General features: G+C 36.0%; 1 protein-coding gene across 6 annotated transcripts in view; it reads right to left on the minus strand.

The window, feature by feature from the left end:
• The window catches only part of PIK3C2G (phosphatidylinositol-4-phosphate 3-kinase catalytic subunit type 2 gamma), a gene marked incomplete at both ends in the record, with an annotated part of 352092 nt that overhangs the window by 295659 nt on the left and 32177 nt on the right, over positions 1–24256 (minus strand). For 4 of the 6 annotated variants that reach the window (XM_079715212.1, XM_079715210.1, XM_079715209.1 and 1 more), the window contains 4 exons: positions 534–656; positions 15130–15193; positions 19496–19566; positions 23782–23884. In XM_079715212.1, coding sequence (XP_079571338.1) covers positions 534–656; positions 15130–15193; positions 19496–19566; positions 23782–23884 — 361 coding nt within the window. Of the gene's footprint in view, positions 1–533; positions 657–4618; positions 4679–15129; positions 15194–19495; positions 19567–23781; positions 23885–24256 lie in introns of all 6 variants that reach the window. The other 2 variants (XM_079715208.1, XM_079715207.1) reach the window with 1 other exon arrangement.

The following is a 24256-nucleotide window of genomic DNA, read 5'->3' on the forward strand; positions in this document are numbered from 1 at the left end:
TGAGATTTAAAAAAACAATCACATAATACTCATTTTTTAAACTGAAAAACCAGGAAATCATCACAGAATGTGAGATCATAGAAGCAGTATGCCTTGAAGATTCAGCAGAAAACACCACAGGAACTGATCTCTTCTTTCCTGCATATGTGCTTGTCCATGCAAGCATGGGTGCTTACATCTGCATACTCTGGTGTGCATGAGAGCCATTAATAGACTATACAAACGCTTGCCTGTGAATATTATTATATAAGCATATTCATCTAGGTAGGATTGTAGAGTTGATTTCAGTCTCACTTGAAGGTTATATTGTAGTTACACTTCAAAGGTATAAGAAATTTCCTTTTAATTTAATTAAATCCTTTTGGTATAATAGAATTAAGTTTCCATTACCTGCAAATGATTGAAATGTACTTGTACCCACACACACTCACACACCACATATATACTAGTTAGTCAAAAGTCTTTCACTCTCCTTAATTAATTATTGAACTTAAGTTTAAAATAATTACTGTGTAATAAATGAGTGTATTTACCTCTGCTTTTCCCTGAAGAATAAGATTTAGTTCATTTACAGCATCTGTAATTTGTTTGGTCTCCACACATCCCAGAACAATGCATATATTTTTAACATCTTCAATAATATTATCCAGATTTTGCTGTAGATGAAAAGATTGACATCTTACAATTTATTGCAATCAAGGGGACACTAATTTATCTTTAAACTACCTGTCTTTACAGGAAGAGGAAATGGAATACAATGTGGTTTTTTCCATGTAAAGTGTTCTCAAGACTGGTTATCCTGTGGCCTAAGCCATAATTTGCATTAAGTAAATGCTGGAAAGTAGGACTATTAGTATTTTATATATATCAACTCTAATTTAACATTATCTGATATAAAATGGGAGGGAGGGGGAGACAGAGAGAGATAGAGATTGAAAGTCTGTGGCTCCCGCAAAATACTTTGAAAGCAAGACAACTGATGGCAGACCTATGTAGAGTTTCAGAATGCACCTGTGTTTGTAAGCAGTGTACAGGAGGGCAAAATTATTAAAAATCTGAGTTCAGAACAAATTTGGGACAATGAAGTTTGGTGTTGGGGTGTTTGGTAATCATTTGATTTTATTGTCTTTTAAGCAACTGATGTTTCAAAGAAATCACTGATGACAAGTATGGTCTACAGTAATGACCAGGTATTCTTGAAATCAAAATTGCTGGCTTTGCTTAAGATAGTTATACACAGATTTTGTGGTCACAGTTCTAAGAGCTTTTCATTGTTTTATTTTTTATTTCTCAGCTTTCACATGTTCTTAAATTAGCTTTCATTTAAAAAATGCCTTATTTTGTCCTTATTCTTTTTTTGTGTTTTACCAGTAACTATGTTGAGAAGTATCCTTTCTTCTTTAATCCTGTGCTAATCACCTTTCACTCTATAATATTTTAATGTATTTTATATGTATCATTAATGATGTTGGCTTTTCAAAACACATCAGCTCTATCAATTCCAGAATCACAGTCATTCCAATGGAGGATTTCAAAATGGAGTTTATTTCAAAAGAGGTGGAAAAATATTTTTCCTTTTTTTTTACACAAAGATATGAATTCATAACATAAAAAGAATTTAACTCTACTTATTCTAGATCATTTTCTTAGCAAAACATTATCAATATAAAGACAGAAAACAGGTGTTATATTTAAGGAACATCATTTTGTGTCTTTTGTGGAAAAATCAAAACTTTTTAATATGTTGTCAGTACCTTTTATAAGATTTTATAAACACTGAAAACTGATGACAAAGCGTACGAAGAATGGCTAATACTTTGAAAGACACAATCAGGACTCCAGAATTGTCAACAGACTTGATTAATGAGCTAAAAGTAAAAAGAAATGAACTTAATTGGGTTTCATTTTAAATCTTTCACAGATTAAGAAAATACAACTGCTCAGTTGTAACATGGGCAGAAAAATTTATGAGTAATTCATGTGGAAAAAGCTCAGTTGTTTTATTTATGTGTGAATTCAATGAGTCAACATTGTGACATGGCTGCCAGAAGAGCTACTTTATTATTAAATTAAATGAGAAGATGTGTACTCTCCATAACCAGAAAGTTAGAGCTCAGCACATATATATAATCTGAACTGGAGTTTAGTGTTGAGTACCACATTTGAGACTGAACTATTAACAAATAGGGCTTTCCCCAAAGAGAGCAACACAATTATTAATATAATTTTAATATACTCATTCACAACAGCATAGGAAACTCTGTTTCCAGCTCCGCAATAAGGTTATGTGTGATAAAATCCTGATTCTGCCCCATTTCTACCTAGGACCATTATCAAATTATTTAACTTCCATGGGCCTGAATTCCCTCTTCTGTAAAATTGGAACAATAATAATTGATTTTTGGTTTGCTGTAAAATTAAGTAAGGTAAAATATAAAAGGTGCCTGGCAGAGAATAAGGGCTAAATTTTAGTTAATTCATTTTTAATTAATTCCTTTTTATCCATTCACACAGACTTTTCAGTTTATAAGAGAAATCAGACACTGTACATGCCCAGATAACAAATAAGATGAAAATTTAAAAATCATTAAAACTATGAGAGAGGTATATATTAGGTGCTGAGTTTAGTTTTCATTCGTATATTCTTAGTAGGTATGTAATATATGTGAATTTGTAGGAATCCATAAAATATTACTAAAGTACAAATGCTGGGTTGACTTGGGTCACTCAGCTAATTTGCTCCATCTCTTACTGCAGTCTTGCAGTGCTTCTTATCTGATCTCTTTATCTCATTTGATCTACATAAAAATTCTGAAAGATAAATATTTATTTCATTTTTGAGTCACTGAGTTTGCTAGATTATGTTAAGTGAAATACTGCAGTTGTAGAATTAGCTTGGTGATTAATTGGATTGAGCACCAACAGGAAGACTGGATTTAAGATAATTCCAAAACTTCATACTCGGAAAACCAAGAGACAGAGTGCCATTAATTATGGCAGGAAACACAGGCAAAATGGGAAGAGTTTTGGTGGAACTGTGATGCATGTATTTTTTGATACACAGAGCTTGAGTTGCCAATGGGACAACCAAGTTGACTCAGCCTTCATCTGAAATGCAATGAGGTTCTAGCTGTAGCAATTGTTGGGCTGAGAAAACATAGACACCTTACACACACACACACACACACACAGTGTGTGCTCACATAAACATTAGCTGAACCACAGAAAAAAATGTAAATCCAAACTTTAGCCCAAAACAAAGATAGGATAAATCTCTGGCTGACAGAAATTTAAGGAGGGAGCTTAAAGCCTGAGCAGTAGCTTCAACATTGATATGTCAGTGGCCTGAAGAAAATGTCAGCGGGCTTAGAGATTGGTGTTTACTGCTTACAGTGGGACAAGTGGTGAAATTTTAGACCTAAACCAGTTGGTTGAGGTAGGGAAGGGGCAGACCTGGAGCTGAGATCCCTGAATAAACCCCTGACACTGGATAGATTGTCACCTACAAAAGGTGGGAGAAGAAAAACAATGCCTACTGATAAAGAGAACTTTTGAGGAATCCTCTCTCTACCCTGGGGCTTTGAATGAGGAAAATGATTACCTGATAAATCGTGTTATATGTAGTTGTGGAGTATTAATTTACACTACCCTTAGCAGGAAGTTATGCTAGAAACAGTGCCAGAATGTTGTTACTATTTTGGACTCAAGCAAAAGCAAATTCAGAACTTTTCTGACCCCAAACCATGAGGTTTCCCCCACAAATATACATACATGTGTGCACACACCCACCCACACATACACATACATCATGTTTGGTGGGGAATAATCAGCCTAAAATTTACAAATCCTAGGATGGCTGATCCATCATATGAGATATTCTACAGACACAAAACATAGGATTAGTGCCTGATTTCAAGATATATCAAAGCTAGATTTGGGAATTATTTTCATAGGGGTGATACCTGGCCGATTTGATTGTCCAGAAGGAGAATATAGATAGAGGAAAGAAAAATGGAAACCTGGGTATATAACAGTTCAGAACATTTAATATTTAGATGATGGAGGAGGAAGTATGGGTCCAGTTGGGGCACACAGAGTTCTGAGGCATAAGCCATAAAACTACAGTTTAACGGGCATAAAGGAAAGATAGTTGATGGTACTAGGAAATTTCAGTTTGGAAAAAAAGAAGAAAAAGGAAACATAATTACTTTCAAGTATATGATGATCTTTCAGCTGAAAAGGGGATTAGATTTACTGTAAGTACCTCTGGAATGATAAATTAGAACAAATGGTTGCAAATTTAGAGACATTCATTTTGGCTCAATAATTTTTGTAAAAATTATTTCTTCCAAAAATTGAGTAGGCTGCCCTGTGAGTAGAGAGTTCTTCCACATTATAAGTATGCAAGCAATCAGGAATGTTTAGAGGAAATTTTTGCATTAAATAGGAGTTTGGACTAGACTACCTCTAAATTCTTTCTAACTCTGTGGGTTAATGAAAACTGATAATAATGCTGTGATGTTATTTTATGTGCTATATTCCAGGCATATCTTAGAAATATTTGACATGTCATAGAGTCTGAAGGAGCAGCATTCTAATACTTCAGATATTAGCATATTTTTAAAATATTTTGAACATTGGTGAAGATTGGTAACAAACTTTTCTTATCTGCATCTTTCTGGAAAACAAAACAAAATGAAAGAGTATAAGGTTCCCCTGCTACCTCATTCCCTTCATTTAGGTGTGATGGAGACCAAAGTAATATGTGTTGAAAACAGCCATGTAACAGCTTGCCATTTTCCAAGTTTTATATAAATCTTAATGAATTTCTTTTTCTGTTTACATACTGAAAATTATCAAATTCAGTTAATGAATTTAGAGACAAATCGAGAATTTAGAATTATTTTTATTCCAGGTTCAATAATGCTATTACAAACTGCTCCTTAAAGATTAAGAATAGTCTTTGGATTTTCATTTCAGCTTAAAATGTAGAACTTTGGAGCCACTGTAACAATGAAAAAAGGCAGATAATATACAAAAATCATAATTTTTGCTGACTCCACTAGAGATCTGAGGTCAAAAGGTGAACAAGTATACTGAATTCCAAAGAGTGGTAAGGGGAGATGCAGCACACATTTGACCTTTGGTAGAGCACAGGAGAACTAGGCAGCCACTGTATACGAGGGTGAGAATAAATCAGCCAAAATTTTAAAAATTCTTAAAGGCTAGAGTAAGCACGTCAGTTTGGAATATCTGGGAGTCCAAGACACAAGGTGAGTTAACAATCATTTGTAAGCTCTTTTCTGGACACCTACCAGTTGTTCAGAGGAAATAATGAAGACAGTGCAGGAAGCTGAAGGTCCATTCAGCAGTGCAGTATGTAGGAGGTGATCAGCTTTCTGGGTGAGAGGTATGAAAGATCTCATTCTGTAGATCTTTCTCTCATAAGCAGCAAAAGCTCTAAGTTACTGGTTTATGATATTAGAAAAAATGATGATACTAGAAGAGATAGAAATGCTCTGTGACCCTGAGCCCTGGCAAAAATCTCTTGCTTTTTGAGCAGGGGAGCAAAAGCAAAACCTTTCTGGGGGAGAGGTAGGACATGGGTTAAGATCCTTTGCTGATGAGAGAATGGTAGAAGCAAAAACCTTTTGCTCCTGGGGTAGGGGCAGGAGACCTGTCTTGAGTCCAGGATCCTACATGGATACCAATCAGCACTCAGAAACCACGGAGGAGGGGCAGAAAACTCTCTCCTGTGCAAGACGATGTGCAGATATAAGGGACAGTTTGGCTGCCAGAAAGTTCCAATCTGGAGGCAGAAATGCTAAGAAAGTTCCCATCTTGAGGCTCAAAAACAGTCTGCCTAAGGCTGTGGTTGATCATTACCACAGAACTTCCTTTACCCTACTACAAAAATGAGTCTATTTTGAATAATAGACAAGAGCAAAGCACTGCTAAGGGAGAGACAAAGAAGTATTGCAAGAGATCTTCTCTGCGGCATAGACAATCAGGGACTCTTGAAAGCTGAGGGTGAAGCAGGAACAGAGAAAAAGACGCTAGTACTGCAGGCCCCCTATATAAGTACAGGTAATAGTAACTAGTCACTGGAGGAGTTTGAAGCCTGTTGTGCCCTGACGATAATGATAGTAACAACAAAACACAAAGCTCAAATCTTGACTAGATTTATCAACTTTACATAATAAAAGCATAACAGAATATATAACCCAGACGTTAGAACAATCAGACAAGGACTTTTAGTAACTATGATTAGCATGTTACAGGATCTAGTGGAAAATGTGGACGACATGCATGAACATGTGGGGAATTTCAGCAGAGATATGGAAACTATATACAAGAGTCAAATGGAAACCATAGAAATATAAAAATATATTTGGTATTAGAGATGGGGAATTCTTTCAATGAACTCATCAGCAGATTGAACACAGCTAAGGAAAGTATCAGTGAAATTGAAGATAGGTCAAGAGAAATGATCCTAACCAAAACCAAAGGGGAAAAAGAGTGGGAATAAAAACCAGAACATACCATCTAATACCTGTCAGAGTCATACATGCATTTGGAGTTCTGGAAAGATAAGAATGGGGCCGAGAGATATTTAAAGAGATGATGGCCAACATATCAAAATTTGTGGGATGCCACTAAAATTTAGAGGCAAATTTATGGCTTTAAAATTTGAATAATTCTATGTCAAAGAAATTGAAATTATAATAAAATCCTTCTTATAAGGAAAACTCGAAACAGATGGTTTCGTTGGTGATTTTTATCAAATATTTAAGGAAGAAATAAAACCAAATCTACTCAAATTATTTCAGAATACAGAGTCAGAGTCAGAGGGATATTTCTCAACTTATTTTATAAAGCCAGCATTACTCCAATGTTAAAATCAAGCCACAACATTATAAGAAAAGTATAGACTGATGTCTCTCATAAATACAGATGCAAATATCCTTAACAAAATATTAGCTAATTGAAGCCAGAAATATGTAGAAAGGGTTCTAAATTGTTACAAAGTGTGGTTTATCCCAGTAATGCAAGGATATTTTTAAAATCTGAGAAGAATAAATGAAAAAAATCATATGCCCATCTGTATAGATACAGAAAAAGCATTTGATAAAATTCATCACCCAGTCATGGTATAAACTCTTAGCTAATTAGGAGTAGAAGGAAACTTCTTCAACCTAGCAAGGAGCAACTAACTTCATGCCATAACCATGTAACTTCCAAATAACATCATACTCAGTGGTGAAAGACTAACTTTCTCTCTAAGTTTAACAAGAAGGCAAGGATTCTGCTCTTACCACTTGTTACTTCTAGTAAAATTCTACTGGAGATCAGGTAAAAGAAATCCATATTGAGAGAAAGTAGATCTTTCGTTCCATGATGTCTAGGATGGCAGGGTTTTTACTTCAGGTTAAGTACTGGGGCACTTTTTTTGTAACGGAAATGTTTTATATCTTGTTTTTCATGGTTGTTATATAGGTATATACATTTTCAAAACTACTCAAAGTATACAGTTTACATGAGTGTATTTTATTTTATATACATAAATTAAACTTCAAGAAAGTTGATTTAGTAAATATGACATCGTAATGAAAGTAAGACAGAAAGTAAACAGTTTGATGTTATGTTTAAAAAGAGTAAAGAGGGCTTCCCTGGTGGCGCAGTGGTTGAGAGTCCGCCTGCTGATGCAGGGGACACGGGTTCGTGCCCCGGTCCGGGAAGATCCCACATGTCGTGGAGCGGCTAGGCCCGTGAGCCATGGCTGCTGAGCCTGCGCGTCCGGAGCCTGTGCTCCGCAACGGGAGAGGCCACAAAAGTGAGACGCCCGCGTACCGCAAAAAAAAAATAAATAAATAAAATAAAATAAATAAAAAAAAATAAAAAGAGTAAAGAATTATGAAGGCATTAGTAGTCAGCAAAATAAAAGTTAAAAATGAAATAATATCTCATTACATATGCCTCATGTAGGCAAAATTTTTAAAAGTTGGACTATACCATACATTGGTGAGAAAGTAAAGCAATGGGAACTCATATATTGTGAAATGTGTATGACCAAACAAAGTGTTTGGTATTACCTTGTAAGTCTATGGCCCTAGTTATGTACCCTAGAAAACTCCCTGAGATTAGGTTGAATGTACATCAACAGTAGAATAGATAAGTTGAAGTTTGCTAATCTAATTGAGTAATGTACAGCAATGAAAATAATTCAAAAGCATATATAGAATAATGTGGATAGATCACAAAAACGATATTGAGTGAAAAATACGGGGCACAAAAAGTACATATAGTTTGATTCCATTTAGGTACATTAAAAAGGAAACCTAAACCTTAAACAGGCATACCTCATTTTATTATGTTTCACTTTATTGCACTTTGCAGCTATTGCATTTTTTACAAATGAAAAATTTGTGGCAACCCTGCATTGAGCAAGTCTGTTGGTGCCATTTTTCCAACAACATTTGCTCATTTCATGTCCCTGTGTCACATTTTGGTAATTCTTGCAATATTTCAAACGTTTCATCATTGTTGCATTTGTTATGGTGATCTGTGATCAGTAATCATATTTTTTGTTTGTTTGTTTGTTTTGTGGTATGCGGGCCTCTCACTGTTGTGGCCTCTCCTGTTGCGGAGCACAGGCTCCGGACACGCAGGCTCAGCGGCCATGGCTCACGGGCCCAGCCGCTCCGTGGCATGTGGGATCTTCCCAGACTGGGGCACGAACCCGTGTCCCCTGCATCGGCAGGCAGACTCTCAACCACTGCGCCACCAGGGAAGCTCTGTGATCAGTAATCTTTGATGTTACTATTGTAATTGTTTTGGGGCACCATGAACCTCACCCATATAAGATGGCAAACTTTATAAATATTGTTTTGCCTGCTCTGCTTCCTGGCTGTTCCCCCATCTGTCTCCCTCTCCTTGGGCCACCCTCTTCCCTGAGACACAAACATTTTTAAATTATGCCAATTAATAACCCTATAATAGCCTCTAGGTGTTCACGTGAAAGGGAGAGTTGCATATCTCCCACTTTAAATCAAAAGCTAGAAATGATTGCGCTTAGTGAAGATATCATTTGACATTAAGCATGTCGAAAGCAGAGACACGCCAGAAGCTAGGTCTCTTGCACCAAACAGTTAGCCAAGTTGTAAATGCAAAGGAAAAGTTCTTGAAGGAAATTAAAAGTGCTACTCCAGTGAACATAGGGATGATAAGAAATCGAAACAGCCTTATTGCTGATATGAAGAAAGTTGCAGTGGTCTGGATAGAAGATCAAACCAGCCACAGCATTCTCTTAAGCCAAAGCTTAATCCAGAACAAGGCCCTAACTCTTCAATTCTAAGAAGGCTAAGAGAGGTGAGGAAGTTTCAGAAAAAAAGTTTGAAGCTAGCAGAGCTTGGTTCATGAGGTTTAAGGAAAGAAGTTGTCTCTATAGCATAAAGGTACAAGATGAAGCAGCACTGCTGATGTAGAAGCTGCAGCAAGGTATCCAGAAGATGTAGTTAAGGTAATTAATGAAGGTAGCTACACTAAACAGCAGATTTTCAATGTATGTAGACAAAACAGCCCTCTCTTGGAAAAAGAAGCCACATAGGAATTTCATGGCTAAAGAGGAGAAGTCAATGCCTGCTTTCAAAGCTTCAAAGGACAGGCTGACTCTCTTGTTTGGGGCTAATGCAGTTGGTGACTTTAAGTTGAACCCAATGCTCATTTACCATGCTGAAAATCCTAGGGCCCTTAGGAATTATGCAAAATCTACTCTGCCTGTGCTCTATAAGTGGCACAAAAAGGCTTGGATGACAGTATATCTATTTACAACATGGTTTACTGAATATTTTAAGCCCACCGTTGAGACCTACTGCTCAGAAAAAGAGATTCCTTTCAAAATATTGATATTATGCATATGGTCAAGAGCTCTGATGAAGATGTACAGTGAGATTAATGTCATTTACATATCTGCTTATACAACATCCATTCTGCAGCCCATGGATCAAGGAGTAATTTTGACTTTTAAGTCTTATTATTTAAGAAATGCATTCTGTAAGCTATAGTTGCCATAGATAGTGATTCCTTTGATGGATCTGGGCAAGGTCAATTGAAAACATTCAGGAAAGGATTCACCATTCTAGATGCCCTTAGGAACATTTGTGACTCAAAAGAAAAGGTCAAAATATCAACATTCATAGGATTCCAACATTCATAGGAGTTGGAATCAAGAAGTTGATTCCAACCCTAGTGGATGACTTTGAGGAGTTCAAGACTTCAGTGGAAGAAGTAATGGCAGATGTGGTGCAAATAGCCAGAGCACTAGAATTAGAAATGAAGCCTGAAGGTGGGATTAAATTGCTGCAATCTCATGATAAAACCTGAATAGATGAGGAGTTGCTTCTTATGGATGAGCCAAGAAAGTGGTTTCTTGAGATGGAATCTACTCCTGGTGAAGATGTTGTGCAGATTGTTGAAATGACAATGAAGGATTTAGAATATTAAATAAACTTGGTTGATAAAGCAGTGGTAGGGTTTGAGAAGAATTGACTCCAATTTTGAAAGAAGTTCTACTGTGGGTAAAATGCTGTCAAACAGCATTGCATGCCGCAGAGAAATCATTCATGAAAGAGTCAATTAATGTGGCAGACTTCATTGTTGTCTTAAGAAACTGCCACTGCCACTCCAACCTTCAGCAACCACGACCCTGATCAGTCAGCAGCCGTCAACATCAAGGCAGGATCCTCCATCAGCAAAAAAGATTACAACTCACTGCAGGCTCAGATGATGGTTGACATTGTTTTTAGCAATAAATTATTTTTTTAACTAAGGTATGTACATTGTGGGTTTTTTTGACATAATGCTATTACACACTTAATAGACTACAGTATAGTGTAAACATAACTTTTATATGCACTGGGAAACCAAAAAAATTCATGTGACTCATTTTATTGCCATATTTACTTTATTGTGGTGGCATGGAACTGAATCTGAAATATCTTTGAGTTGCCTGTATTGATAATGGATGCATACTTTGGTGCTGAAATGGCAAAGAAGAGCTACAACATGGCTTTTCACCAAAGGATATCTCTTATGTAGAGAAAAGAGATATGAAGTGGTGTAAAAGCAGATCCTATGATATTGGCAATATTTTGTACCCAACTTATTGTGTAATAAGATAGTCTGCTTAGTTCTTCTTCTTTAATGGGTGTGTGTGTATGTGTGTGTATGTGTGTGTGTGTGTTCTTCGTATATTATATAATTCACTGCACAAATCTTAAATCATCAGATCATGTTATTCTTTTGACAAAAACCTTTAATTCTGTATCTCACTAGGAATGCAGATTACGTTGGTTAGTGATTATCTTCCTTTTTGAAGATCTTTCAGTTTTCTTCTTCTTCATGTCTGGCAGTGTTCTATACATAGGTTTGAATTTTAGTAGTTTCAATCTGCCCTTTATTTCTGCTAAGGTAGGTTCCAGTTCTGCAAAGGTGTTTTATTTCCCTTGTAACCTGACTTTTTCTCCTTCATGTCTTTGACTTCTCCTTTTGTGACCGTTCAGCTGGTCCTTGTTACCAATTCATTTCACCCTATTTTCTTCTTAGGATTTTTTTTACTTCTTTCCCACCTCTTATATTCTGTTGTGAATGCAAATCAGTTTTGTGACATTTTTCTTCTAGATCCTATACAATCCTTTACTTTAGTAATAGTGTTAAAAATAACAACTCTAATAGCAATAAAATAACACTTGTACTTATCTTTTCTTGAACATTTTTTATCTTACAGCCACTATATAATATTAAGCACATTACATCTACTGTTCAGTTAATTTTTAAAAATCATCACATTATTTTATTATCTTCACTCTAGTGATGAATAATATAAACTCAAGGATGGCTGAATAAAAGCTTTCCTAGTGGCAGAGGGTTTGCAAATATGTTTACCTGACTTTGGAATCTCTGCTCCTAAATTCTGTCTTTACTGCCACTCTGATTAAATTATGTTTGATATCAAAAACTTCTGAAAATCCAACAATTGATCTGCTTGTTACTAAGAAAGCTTCAGTTCTAAAAAAGTAAATATATATTATCAGATCCTTATGTGCCCCCTTTCTTTCTCCTTATAAATGGAATTTTTGGTCTCTCTCTAGAGGCTAAATATTGTTGGATTTTGGTCTTGAGGAGAGGAAAGTGTGAGTTAAGAATTATTCTGCCTTCCTCATTGAATTACTTATACCTGAATAATAGAGATGCCATATTTTTCTGATCATCTAGTTGGTACATCCTCTGAGCCATGGGCTTGATGGTAAAGGGTTTGGAGGCTTTTAGCTCATTTCACACCAGGCAGATGTTTCATGAAGCCAAACTACATTTTGAAGCATGAATAGATTTTTCTCAATCCAGATCCATCTGGTTTACAATTAGTTCATCAGTTACTAGATCCTAGTGTAGGTTTGTCATCAGTGGTAGGCATTGCTAACTGTCTCTAAAGGTCCTACTTGGCATTTAAATAAAATTTTGGAGACAATGCACTAGAGGCTACTAGGAAAAAGCAACTTTGAATCAGAAGCTGATTCTTCCATCTAGATTGAAATCTGGTTTTACGTTGCTTTGTCCTGTACATACACCACTCTGTGTGCATTATGTGAATATGCTGTCTTTCCAACTAGATCATCAGCAATTTCAGAGCATGGTTCTGATTTTGATTTCTGTTGATTCCAGTGAGTAAATAGTTCAGTAATTTGTACTAAGTAAGCATTAAGTAATACCTTAGGGGAAAATTCTTTCTCTTTCTTCTATTCTTAATTTCTCCTAAATGTTAGAGATGAATTCAGAATATAGCATGAATACAGAAGACACTCCTTAATTATGAGTAGAATAGAAGAGAGGAAAAAAAATGCCCAAAGAAAAAGCTCTATGTAAATTACTTACAAGATCAGCCATTTAACAAACATAATAGTTAGGATGCCCAATCTGAAATAAGTCTAAAATATGTTAATAGCGATTGCTGAGGAAATAACACATTTGGAAATTTAAGTTATCCATATTATTCAATAATATTCATGGCATATTTATTCAGCCTGCTTGTTATTTTTTTTCAAATCATGTAATAATCCAAGTTTGAGAAATATAAAAATTATTCTTCAAATTGGTACTGTTTTCAAGGCTGATGAAATGCTACTTAATGCACTTGTCAAACAAATAGAAAGTGCAAAATTGTGAATTGATAATATCACAGTCTGTCCTCATTTCTTAGATATTTAGCTATTGATGCTTCGTAGGAAGAATGTCATTTAAAAAGTTCATTGTTTTGGGGGGAGTTCATGTGGAAAGTTGCAGACACTGTGGCCTATTTATAAAATAATTCAGATGTGGGTGATAATAACTATTTGCCAGTGATAATATAAAGACAGTATTTCTTTGATGTTTTGCCAACTTTTCAGTCATTTTGGAACAATTTGTTTCTTTCAAAAATGGTTTCTTTCAAAGTGAAAACATTGGAGGCTTCATATGTAAGTGGTATGATCAAACTACTATATTTGGAAATTAAGAACTGTTACAGATTCTCAACAATTGGTGCATGTGTTTGTGTGTTTGTAAAAAGATATCTATGATACACGAGCAGTACTGAGACATTTAGATAATTAAAATTCATCCATAAGTAAGTTACGATAACCTCAAAAGTATATCTGTGTCTAGCCAAGAGACATAAATGATCTAGGAATGAAGTCTTAATGTGCCCTGGGTACCTGGTAAATTTCAAATTCTATGCTAGAAAGAATGACTATGACAAAGAAGTAGTAATTATGACACTTTTATGAGACTTAATTTAATTGTGAATTCTTTTCACATTCCACATTTTAATCTTCCAGATTCAGGCCAGGCTCAAGAAAGAAAAATGGAATCAGAGTGAGAGGATTACAATTTGGGAAGGAATATGAGCTGTGTATTTGTCATCACCATGTCTTTACATATTTATGTGGAATTCATGTATGAGTTTGGTATCTACATCAAGAAATATAATTTATTATTTTCAGAACCCTTTACTGTTTTTTAATATTAGGAGTAGTTACTTAAGATCTATATCCTTTTATATATATCAAGAGTCATTTTTTTTTAATGGAAAAAGTCTTGTTTTCAACACATTCTCTTACCTCATTTTCTGTAATCATACAATGTTTTATCTGTGGAAGACTGATCCTTCCCTGGAAGAACAAGCTATAAGAAATGATCTGCTTAATGGTGACTACAACTTGTATGCCCAATAGGTGGCCAAATCTCAGTAGTCTTGGACTGAATCCATTATATTCCCTGCCAAGCTAGCTTCTCCTATCTTCACTGTTTTAGTTAATTGACGTCTTCATGCAGTCAGTCGGCAGCCAGGAATCTGGAGGTATTCTAAACACTGTCTTCTTTCATTGCTCACAGTTTTTCACCAAATCATGTAAATTATAGATTTTCACCTGTTATGAATCTGTCTTCTCCTGTCCTTCCCTATAGTAGAGCTTTTGTCCATGCCCTCCTCATTTCTTTGGGTTAATGAAATGTCCTATAGTCACCCATCTGTCATTCTACTGCCCTGCATAATGGCTCTGTGTCATCAGCTGATAAATTAGAAAATCATTAAATTGTCCATAAAATGTCCTTAAGACCCTGCGTAACTTGGTTCCTGCTTGTCCCTTTCATCTGGTCTTTTTCCAGGCTCTCACCTTGAACCCTAATTGTAGCCATTCCATAGTACATACAGTTTCCTAATCACACCAGGCTGTTTGCTACCTGCTCTGTTCATGTTGTTGTATGCTTAAAGTTATCCCTACTTCCCACTTTCCTTACCACGCTCTTTCTCTGGCTGGCTTAGTTATTTTTCAACACTCAGATCAAATAAGTAAAATTGATAACCCTCTTTTGTGTGTCCTGTATACACATAGGTCTTTCATCGTACCTATGACACTTTATTACACACATCTGTTTACTTGTCTGTTTTGCCATGATAGAATGAAAGTCACTCAAGTGTAGACCCCCTGCTTTATTCATCTTTGTATCTCCAGAAACTTGCAAAGCTTTAGAAAAAAGAGTAGAAAATTAATAAAATCTTATTGAATTAATTAAAGAAGTAACAAAAGTTAATACCTGTGTTTTCAATAGGTATTTCAGGTGGGAGTCATATTTTCTGATTACTGTTGAGAGACATTGTCTGGAAAGAAAAAAAGAACTTTGTTTAAAGTTGGGTAGGAAAACTTATATTAACTTTAGCACATTTATCACAAGTTCTGCTTTGTCCATGTTTCTATAGCAAACATGGTTTAAAAAGGATTACTGTTGACATACTTTTAAATGTCATTTCAGATGGATGCCTTATAAACTTGGTATAACTTGATAGACTACAAACGTATTTGAAAACTTTAGAACTCCAGAGAAATCCATGACAACTTAACCAAACCTCTGAAAGACTTTTCATTATATCAAACTACTCTTAATTTAAAATATAAGTTGCAAAGGGATTCATAAGCAGATAATGACAAATAAATTGAGAAATATTAAATATGCAAAACTTTTCAGAGAATTGCTTTTAGAATTAATGACATATACTTATCATAGATGGTGTTGTCTTTGACACTAAACCTCTGTGTTTTCTGGTATTTTTGCTTTTTTGTCTAAGCTTCTCAATGCTTCAGCTTTATCTATACTTAAGTGGAATAGACGTGAGTTGAGCAGAGATTCTTTTTGCTTCACTGTTTAAAATTATTTTCCCAAATGCTATTAACTTTCCCTTCCTGTTTGTCCTGAAAACTCCTGAATTGAATTGAAGAATCAGTCATACAACACAAAACACAGTGTTAAAAACACACCAATATATTTTACAGTAGCTGCCTTCTCAGTCTTTATTAAGTTACCACTTTAGTTAGACAAAATGCATAGAATATGTAAAAGTCCATGGAAGTGTAGGAAAGGAACTGTGAAAGATTTTGGCTATTGGACTTTTATATAAAACCTGATCCTAAAATTTAAAAAGAAAAACCCCTCAAGAATTCACGTGCTTCAGCACCTTTCTATTAGGTATTATATCTATTTTATAGAAAACTCCTAGGAACCAATGAAGGTATGTGATTTGTCCAGCTTCTAAGAGGAAGACAAGTCAGAGAAGAGGGACACTGAAATCAAAGCTCGTGCCCTCTAGTGCTTGGTCTCATCACATCATAAAGTGGTCTGAGGAAGGCAGGCAGAGCAGCCTTGTATTTCAGAAAGCAAAGTCCTGGGGGTCACCAAGATGGTGCAATAAGAGATCCCAGCCTCTCTATCCTCACAAAGATCAACGGATAGCTATCCACGGACAAAAACAGCTCTGGGGAGAGCTCAGGAAACCACCCAAGAAACTTCAACAACACAGTGGGTAAAAAAAAAAAACCCTGAGAATAATTCCATAAAGAGGGAAGAGAGAATAGCTTCATTTTGCCTGCATCATCCCATCCTCCAGGCCAACACTGCTCAGTGCCAAGAGGGAAATCCCCTGCTAGAACGAGTTCCCCTCTCTTGGAAAAGAGGAGTGGGGTGAGCGAGCAGCTTCCCCAGCCTTGTGGGACACTGCATGAAGGACCTGCATTGCTTTCATCTGACCCAGAGACCAGCAAAGCTGAGATGGGTAAATGTGGCTAGAACAAGGAGGAAGGGCAGTGGCTACCAGCGTCAGCCATGCAGTGGGAGTTACCATGGTTCCCAGCCACCTGCTCTGCAGAAAGCCTCAGTCACTTTCACTACTGAAGAAACCAACAGCCAGCACAGCTGCCACAGACCCCCTGTAGATTTCATTGGTTTTGTTTTCCTCCACTGCACCGCCCCTGCCAGGCCCTGAGATCCACAATTGCAGCTAGCCCAGGCCTCAGTGGCTGCTCAAGTGCAAGGTGCAAGTCTATTCCCCATGAATAACCCCGTCCAACAGCCCCTCCAGCTGTGCACCTGCATGCCACTAGCCTGATCTCTGTCACTGGCGTCCACTGCCATGTACACATCTGTGGTGAGATCTGGCACCTATGAGAGTGCACACTGATGGCCAAGATCCCCACAGCTGTGTCTGGGGCCGATTTGGCCCTTTCTCCTGTCACTGGTCTGCACCACTGGGCTCATCTGCAGCTAGCCTCCAAGCTGTGCACCTGCACACCCTTGTCCTGACTCTCGTCACTGGCTTTCACTGCCATTCACGTGCCCATGGAGGGAGACTGCAGCCACAGAAGTCCACACCAACAGCCAGGATCCCTGCAGCTGCCAGTGCACCCACAGTTAGTCCTAACCCTTGAGACTGGCCCTGTCCCCCACCCCCAACTATATGAGTGTCTGCAGCTAGCCTCTGCCACTCCACAGCTGCCTGCAGCTGGCCCCCAGAGCTGTGAGTATGTACACCACCAGCTCCAGCAGCAACTGCTGCTTGCCCTGGTCCCTAGCTGCTGGACCTGGGGGCACCACTGAGGATCGCAACAGCCTTTGCAGCTACTGCAGATCCCCCCCCCCCACAGTGCTTACCAAGGACTGCACGGTTGTCAATGCTGTGGACCCCAGTGACCTGGCGTTGTCTCACAACCCTGCATTTGGTGCCTGGCACCACTAGGCCCAGGGTCACAGCACGTTCCAGTTGGCCCTTGCCTGTAGGTGAAGGTCTTTCTGTACTGAAGCCAGCCCATAAAGTCTGGAAGAGGTGACTGCTTCTTCCTGTATACAGACAGCTTTGCAAGGCTACAAGATCACAATGAATCGGAAATATGACACCACCAAAAGAATACAGTAAGCTTCCAGCAACTGACCCCAAAGAAATGGAGATACAAGAATTGTCTGACAAAAAATTCAAAATGATTGTCCTAAAGATGCTCAAAGGACCACAAGAGAACACAGAAAAGGAATTTAATGCATTTAGCATAACAATACAAGAACAGAATGAGAAATTCAGCAAAGAGGTAGAAAACATAAGAAAGAACCAAACAGAAATCTTTGTGCTAAAGAATACAATGAGCTGAAGAATTTGATAGACTAGACCAAGCAGAAGACTCAGTAAACTCAAAGACAGATTTCTTGAAATTACCCAATTGGAGGAACAACAAAAAGAAGAAAAGGAATGAAGAAATGTCTGTCAACTATACTTCAATAAAAAAATACAGTAAAAAAAGAAAAGTGAGCAAATAAATCCTATGGGACTCACAGCCTCCTTTTGTCTCTCTGTGCCCCAGGTAGCAGCCACCTACAAGTCACGGGCCTCCACAGAACAGTTCAAAACAGGTCTCTGATTCCCAGGGATTCCCCAATTTTTAAAGAATTTGTCAGGTTTGATGACTTGCTCTGCGTTTGTTGTGGTAGTTGTTGATTTATAAATTTATTTTGGAGTACAGCCTTTGTTTAATATGCCATTTTGATGGGGACCTATCTGATGCATGTAATTAGCAATACAGTAAAAATTTGTATTAAATTATATCAAAAGTCCTCTTAAGTTTTACCCATTCTATGATTTTATGGTACGAGGCCGAATACTGGGGGGGGGGGGGCGAGAAAGACACAAAAAAGGAAAAAAAAAAAGGAAAGATACGATAGTTTAATGAAAGAATGTGGCCTTTGCAAATTGCAGACAGCCCTGATTTGAATCCTAACAAACTACTAACAAACTGAGCGGCGGACCCCAGGCAAGTTATTTACCCTTCCAGAACTTCAGTTTCCTTGATTCTGAAGTAAGATGATATGTATTGTTATGGGGCTGTCGGGAGAATTAGCTGAGATGATGTATACAAAATGTATTAGAACTCCAGGAAGTGATAGCTATTATTAATAGTCACTAAAAACAATTTAAACTGATTCTTATATCAGGCTGTGCTTTAGAGATTTATGACATACCTCCCACACTCCCTTTTTTGCTCATTCAGCTCAGAACAACTTTAATTCCAGATAAGGGCACCCTGTAGCACTGATATCTTCTCCCAGGTTAGCTTCCTGATAGGTTTGTTCTTTCAAATAATACATGCATATGTTGAGATATCAGACTCAATTAGGATATGTGCATTTGCTGTCACTTGAGTTTTCCAATTTGAAGTCACACTCCTCTGTTTATAATGTACCAATTATTTTCAGGGTGTTCCAGAAAGGAATTTAAAGCAAGATATGGTGACTTTCAAACTATGGGAATTCAGTTATACAAAGAGCTTAGTGACACATGCACAATCAAATTTACAAAATGAATGAGGAAAAAAATCCTTGAAAATGTAATAACCGGTAGCAGAGATATTTTTAAATGAATGTTAGATTGTTTTGGAAGGTGTTAGCAGCTCTTCAGATGTATCTGAATAGCTGTGAAGAATAGATAATTATTAACAGAATTTGCCAAAGGGAGATATCTATTAAAAGTACAATAGCTTCCACAGTACTAGTGAAAAGACAGTTATTACAATCGACTGAAAAATATTGTGATTTGGCCCTTGAGAACTCAGTCAGAAAGTAGTCTTGGAACAGGAATAAAATGTCTTACCTGGATACTTTCCAAATATGCATAAATTCTAGAAGTTGGTTCAGATAAAACTGACTGTGGTCATCTTCATGCTGTAGACAGCAGAATATATTAATATTTATAGAGCAAATAGGAACGAATACCAGATAAAAATAGGTCCATAACTTCCTGCTGTCATTTTATTCACCTCTTTTGATAACTCTCATTTATCATTTTAATACTTTGTTTTAAAGACCTTATAAGACTCTTCTCAACTGTATAAGCATTCTTTTCAAAAGTAAAACAGAAAGCTGAGCTTTGGTTGAGGATAAACACCAAGGATAGTTGAAAAACATCCTGCTATCACCAAGGTCAAACATTAATTTCTCCCAGCAGGAAGGCAGTTTTTCAGACCCCAGTTCTCCCACATACGTGCACATTTTCTTTACATTTAGGCCACGAATCTGTGGCAGTATAAGGCTTGACAGCTTGCCAGATTGGCTGGCAGATGCAGAATGGACTCCTCATTTGTTCAGATTTTCCATACCTTGCCACCAAAACGTCAGCGTAAGAGAACCTTCCATCTCATGAACATTCAATTATGCTAGTGAAAGACAACTACGGATAAGTGTAAATTCCAGGAGTTATCAGATGGCACTGTATTTTTCTCCCAAGATGAGCAGGAACTACTCATCTTAAAATATGAGTCCTCTGGTCCACATGTGTGCATGCACACACACACACACACACACACACACACACTCACATAACTCCTTGATTAGCTCTTCTGGAATGGGCATCCATGAACACCCTATGCAAGTCTGCAGAAAATGCAAATATACTCCATCATAATTTCAGTTTTTCACCACACAGTGACGTTAAGTTTGACAGCTGAATGAGTCCCTCCATGCCTGGGGTGCATGTAATCCTGTATGTCAGTACACACACAATGTATTTTTAAAACTGCCTATTAGAATTTCTGACAGAAAACATCAGAAGGAAAATGTTTACATGGTTTAAGGTCAAAGGTAAATTAATTTTTATATTAGGTTGTATTGTGAGAAAGAAGAAGGAAGCTAAGACATGGAAAGAATAAGGTTATTGTTATAATACCTTGAGTGCATGCTATGAATAAAGAATGCTTTGTAGAAATGCTAAGGAGCTTGAAAACATGAGGCTTACTCAGTAGGAATTTACCTCTAGAGTCACTGGCTGATGAAATCTGGAAGTATCATAGTGGTTAAGACAAATTTTTCTGCAGTAGAGAAAGCAAAACTTTAGGCATGGAGAGGACAGTGAAAGGGAAGGGAAAATAGAGACTGAAAACCAGAGCCAGAATAGAGGTAGTAAGATTTGAAGTGTAGTATTCGGCATTTGCCTTATTTCAGAAGTTAAAAGCAAAGCAGCATATAAATAATATGACTTATTTGCATCTTTCTGAATAGCATAATCATATTCATTTAAAAACCACTTTACTTGGCTTCCAGAGATACTTTTGGGGGAGGGGGAATTGTCCATTGTCATACAGTGACTTACAAGAAAAAAATTTTATCTAAAGGATCTCTAAGGGGTGGAGGAAAGTTTGAGCAGTTGTCCATGGAATATATTGTGCAATTTACTTTTCTCCAAAGGTGAGGGCCATACCTTTGTCTTAAGAAAAACATTAAGGTATTTTTTTCCTTTTTTTCATACAGAAATCTATTGCTGTAAATGTTTTGTGAATGTTTTCTTGAACTAGAAAGAAATCTTAATTTTACGATTAATGTCTACAATGTTGGCAATACTTTTGATCAAACTTGAGAGAAAGGAAGAAAAATTAAAAAAAAAAGTCTCAGCCATTCACATCACTTCTAATCAAGACAGGAATTTAAAAAGTTTGAAATATATGATGATTTCTAAAGACTGTCAACATGTTTTATGAATAATCTCATGGAACATGAATTAAATCACTATATATCAGTGTAAGAGAAGTGAGCTTAAAATAGAAAAGCCATCTAAGATGAATTGAGCTTTGCAATGCCTTTTACAATTAGAATACTCTGAAATATCTACTGAAAGTTGATGGTGTCAATAAATTTAACAGAATGATAGCTATCATTATATTCCTAATATTATATAAAAAGAATATTATCAAGCCAATTTTATGTTGTTTTACTAGAAAGAAAATTTAATTATTCATAAATAATTTAGCTTACATAATTTAGCTTACAGCTGAAATTATGAAAATCATAGATAATTTTGACATTATTTTAAATAATAAGAGAGAAGACCATTCACCATTCCCTTACCATAGATATATAAAAGAAAAAAGAAATCATTGGTCATTTATTTTAAATATAGCAATTCAGACCATGAAGAAGGGTCACAAATTGATAAACTTTATCAGTTATATTAAATTAATCAGCATACTATGTCTATTCCTGAAAGAATATTTTATAAAACAAGGCAATTATTTATTTATTTTTATTTTCTTCAAATACAAGGTTTTCAATTGAAATTATAATCTAATCTACTCAATGAGTATTAAAAGTTTACAACAAAAAGTGTGATGCATCAGATAGAAATATATACATCATTTTGATATAACACACCAATGTCTATGCTCCTCAATATTTTCAATATCATGAGTAAATTTTTGAAATTTTAAGTGTCTTAACTAACATTAATAAAGTTTTAGAGTTTTTAATAGTGAAAGACTAAAATATCATATAGTCTAACATCCTATTGTTTTTGCTTTAGGGCTGTTATGAATTAATACATGTAAAGCCCTAATAACAGTGCCTGGCACCTAATATATACTTAATGTGGTTAATTATCATTGAATACCTATCATGGCCCAGACTTTGGGGTATGTGGATAAAGCTGTGGAAAACAAAACAACACCAAAAAAAATATAAAGGTAGAATTTTGACTAATTGCTCTGAAACCACATCTAAGACTTTTGAGTGTAGCCCATAAGTTCTAAGTGTTTTTGTAATATAAATTGGTAGCATAAGGTATGTGAAGACTCACTGACTGGGCTCAAATCCAAGGTCCTCTACTTACTAGTTCCATGAATATGACCTGAGGAAAGTCATGAGCACCCTGGGATTCAGTGTCCTTATTTTTAATAATATTTGACACATGGGATTGTTGTAAAGAGTAAATATGATAGAAATATTAAAGTTTCAGATGTAAAATATATACTGGATACATATTACATCAAAGTAGTGGAGTTATATGCATTTCAGAATAAACCTTAATTTACATAAACTGAAATATGTGTGATTTGGGAATTACTACCAATGTGATAGTTTTTTTTTTCTTTAACAATATGCAACTTCTAAACAAGAGTAGAAATTTGAATTATACATTTTCTCTCCCACCCCCCATTGAAATGAAACATGATAATTTCAGCTTTTTCATCAACACTGAGGACAATTTGAAGACTCTTAGATTTATTAATACTGAGGGTATTAGTTGTACTTTATAATGTTTCTTTGTGGAGAGTTCAGATGCATGGCCCTGGAGCTGTCAACACTGGCTGAGCTGGGTACCAGTTCCAAAAGACATTTCTAAACAACTCTCTTTTGGCCTCATTATGTTATGTTCCACATAGATATATTGCAACCTAATGCACCACCTGACACTTTTTATGATGAAGCACCTCAGACTAGAAAAAAAAGTCATGCACTGGAAGTCTGTTATCTGATGTAAATGACAGGGTGATGGGATTTTTGCCTAAAGCAGGTAATTGGAAGACTCTACAGATAAAAACTGCTAAAATATCAAAGTTTACTGCATACTCTGCAATTTGGGTTTGAAGTAACTCAAGACACCACACAGGGAATAAAATTTATATCTAACACCATGAAACTGTCATTAAAGCACAGTAATCCCTTTCTAAGTAGTTTTATTATATATATTATGAATATTAATCTGTCCTGATTTAAACTGTGTTGACACCACCGTAGTCATCAGATAGAACAAGAGTTATGTTATTTTTCTTCCTTCCATGGTTTCCCCTTCACTTTTTCTATTCCATTCATTTCCTGGTGGATTCATGGATAGTATGAATAAGATAACATTAATAAGTTACTCATAAATGATTTTTCAAGAGACTACTAGATTTATCATACTGAGGTTGCAATAGTGTGTTCATGTAATTGCTTCAGTCCAAATTGTTAACAGACATAAAGATAAATATTATGTTTCAGTAAATATACTCAAATAAATATGTATTCATTAAATATATTTTAATCACAAAATGGCAACAATCCATAAGGATGGGAATATTGTCCTTAAAATAATACATTTGCTAATTGAAACCAAAGCTAAGAAAGTCTTACCTTTCGAGATAACTTTCCTGGAGATTCCCTATTTTTCTGTAGATTAAGTTGAATAACAGATTTATTTTTCTGAAATATTCTGTGGCTTCCCAAATAGTGATCACTGAAAGAGAAAGAAAAAATACAGTTACTTCCTCCTATAATTTCCCCAAGTATATGTTCTCCTCCCTGACTTCATTTGCTTTTATTTTTTAAACTTAGTCTGGTTAAAAGTTTTATATCTATCCCTAGTTTTATTTATATCTATCTATCTACCTATCTATCTACTCTCTATCTATCTATCATCTATCTAATATGTATATGTATATATATATAATATATGTATATAGATATATATCTCCATATTGTTTTTTTAATATTTTATTTATTTATTTATTTATTATTTATGTCTTTTGGTCGCACCGGCTCTTAACTGCGGCATGCATGATCTTTAGTGGCGGCATGCGGACTTCTTAGTTGCAGCATGTGGACTCTT

Source organism: Hyperoodon ampullatus, assembly GCF_949752795.1.
Source record: "Hyperoodon ampullatus genome assembly, chromosome: 11".
NCBI lineage: Eukaryota > Metazoa > Chordata > Mammalia > Artiodactyla > Ziphiidae > Hyperoodon > Hyperoodon ampullatus.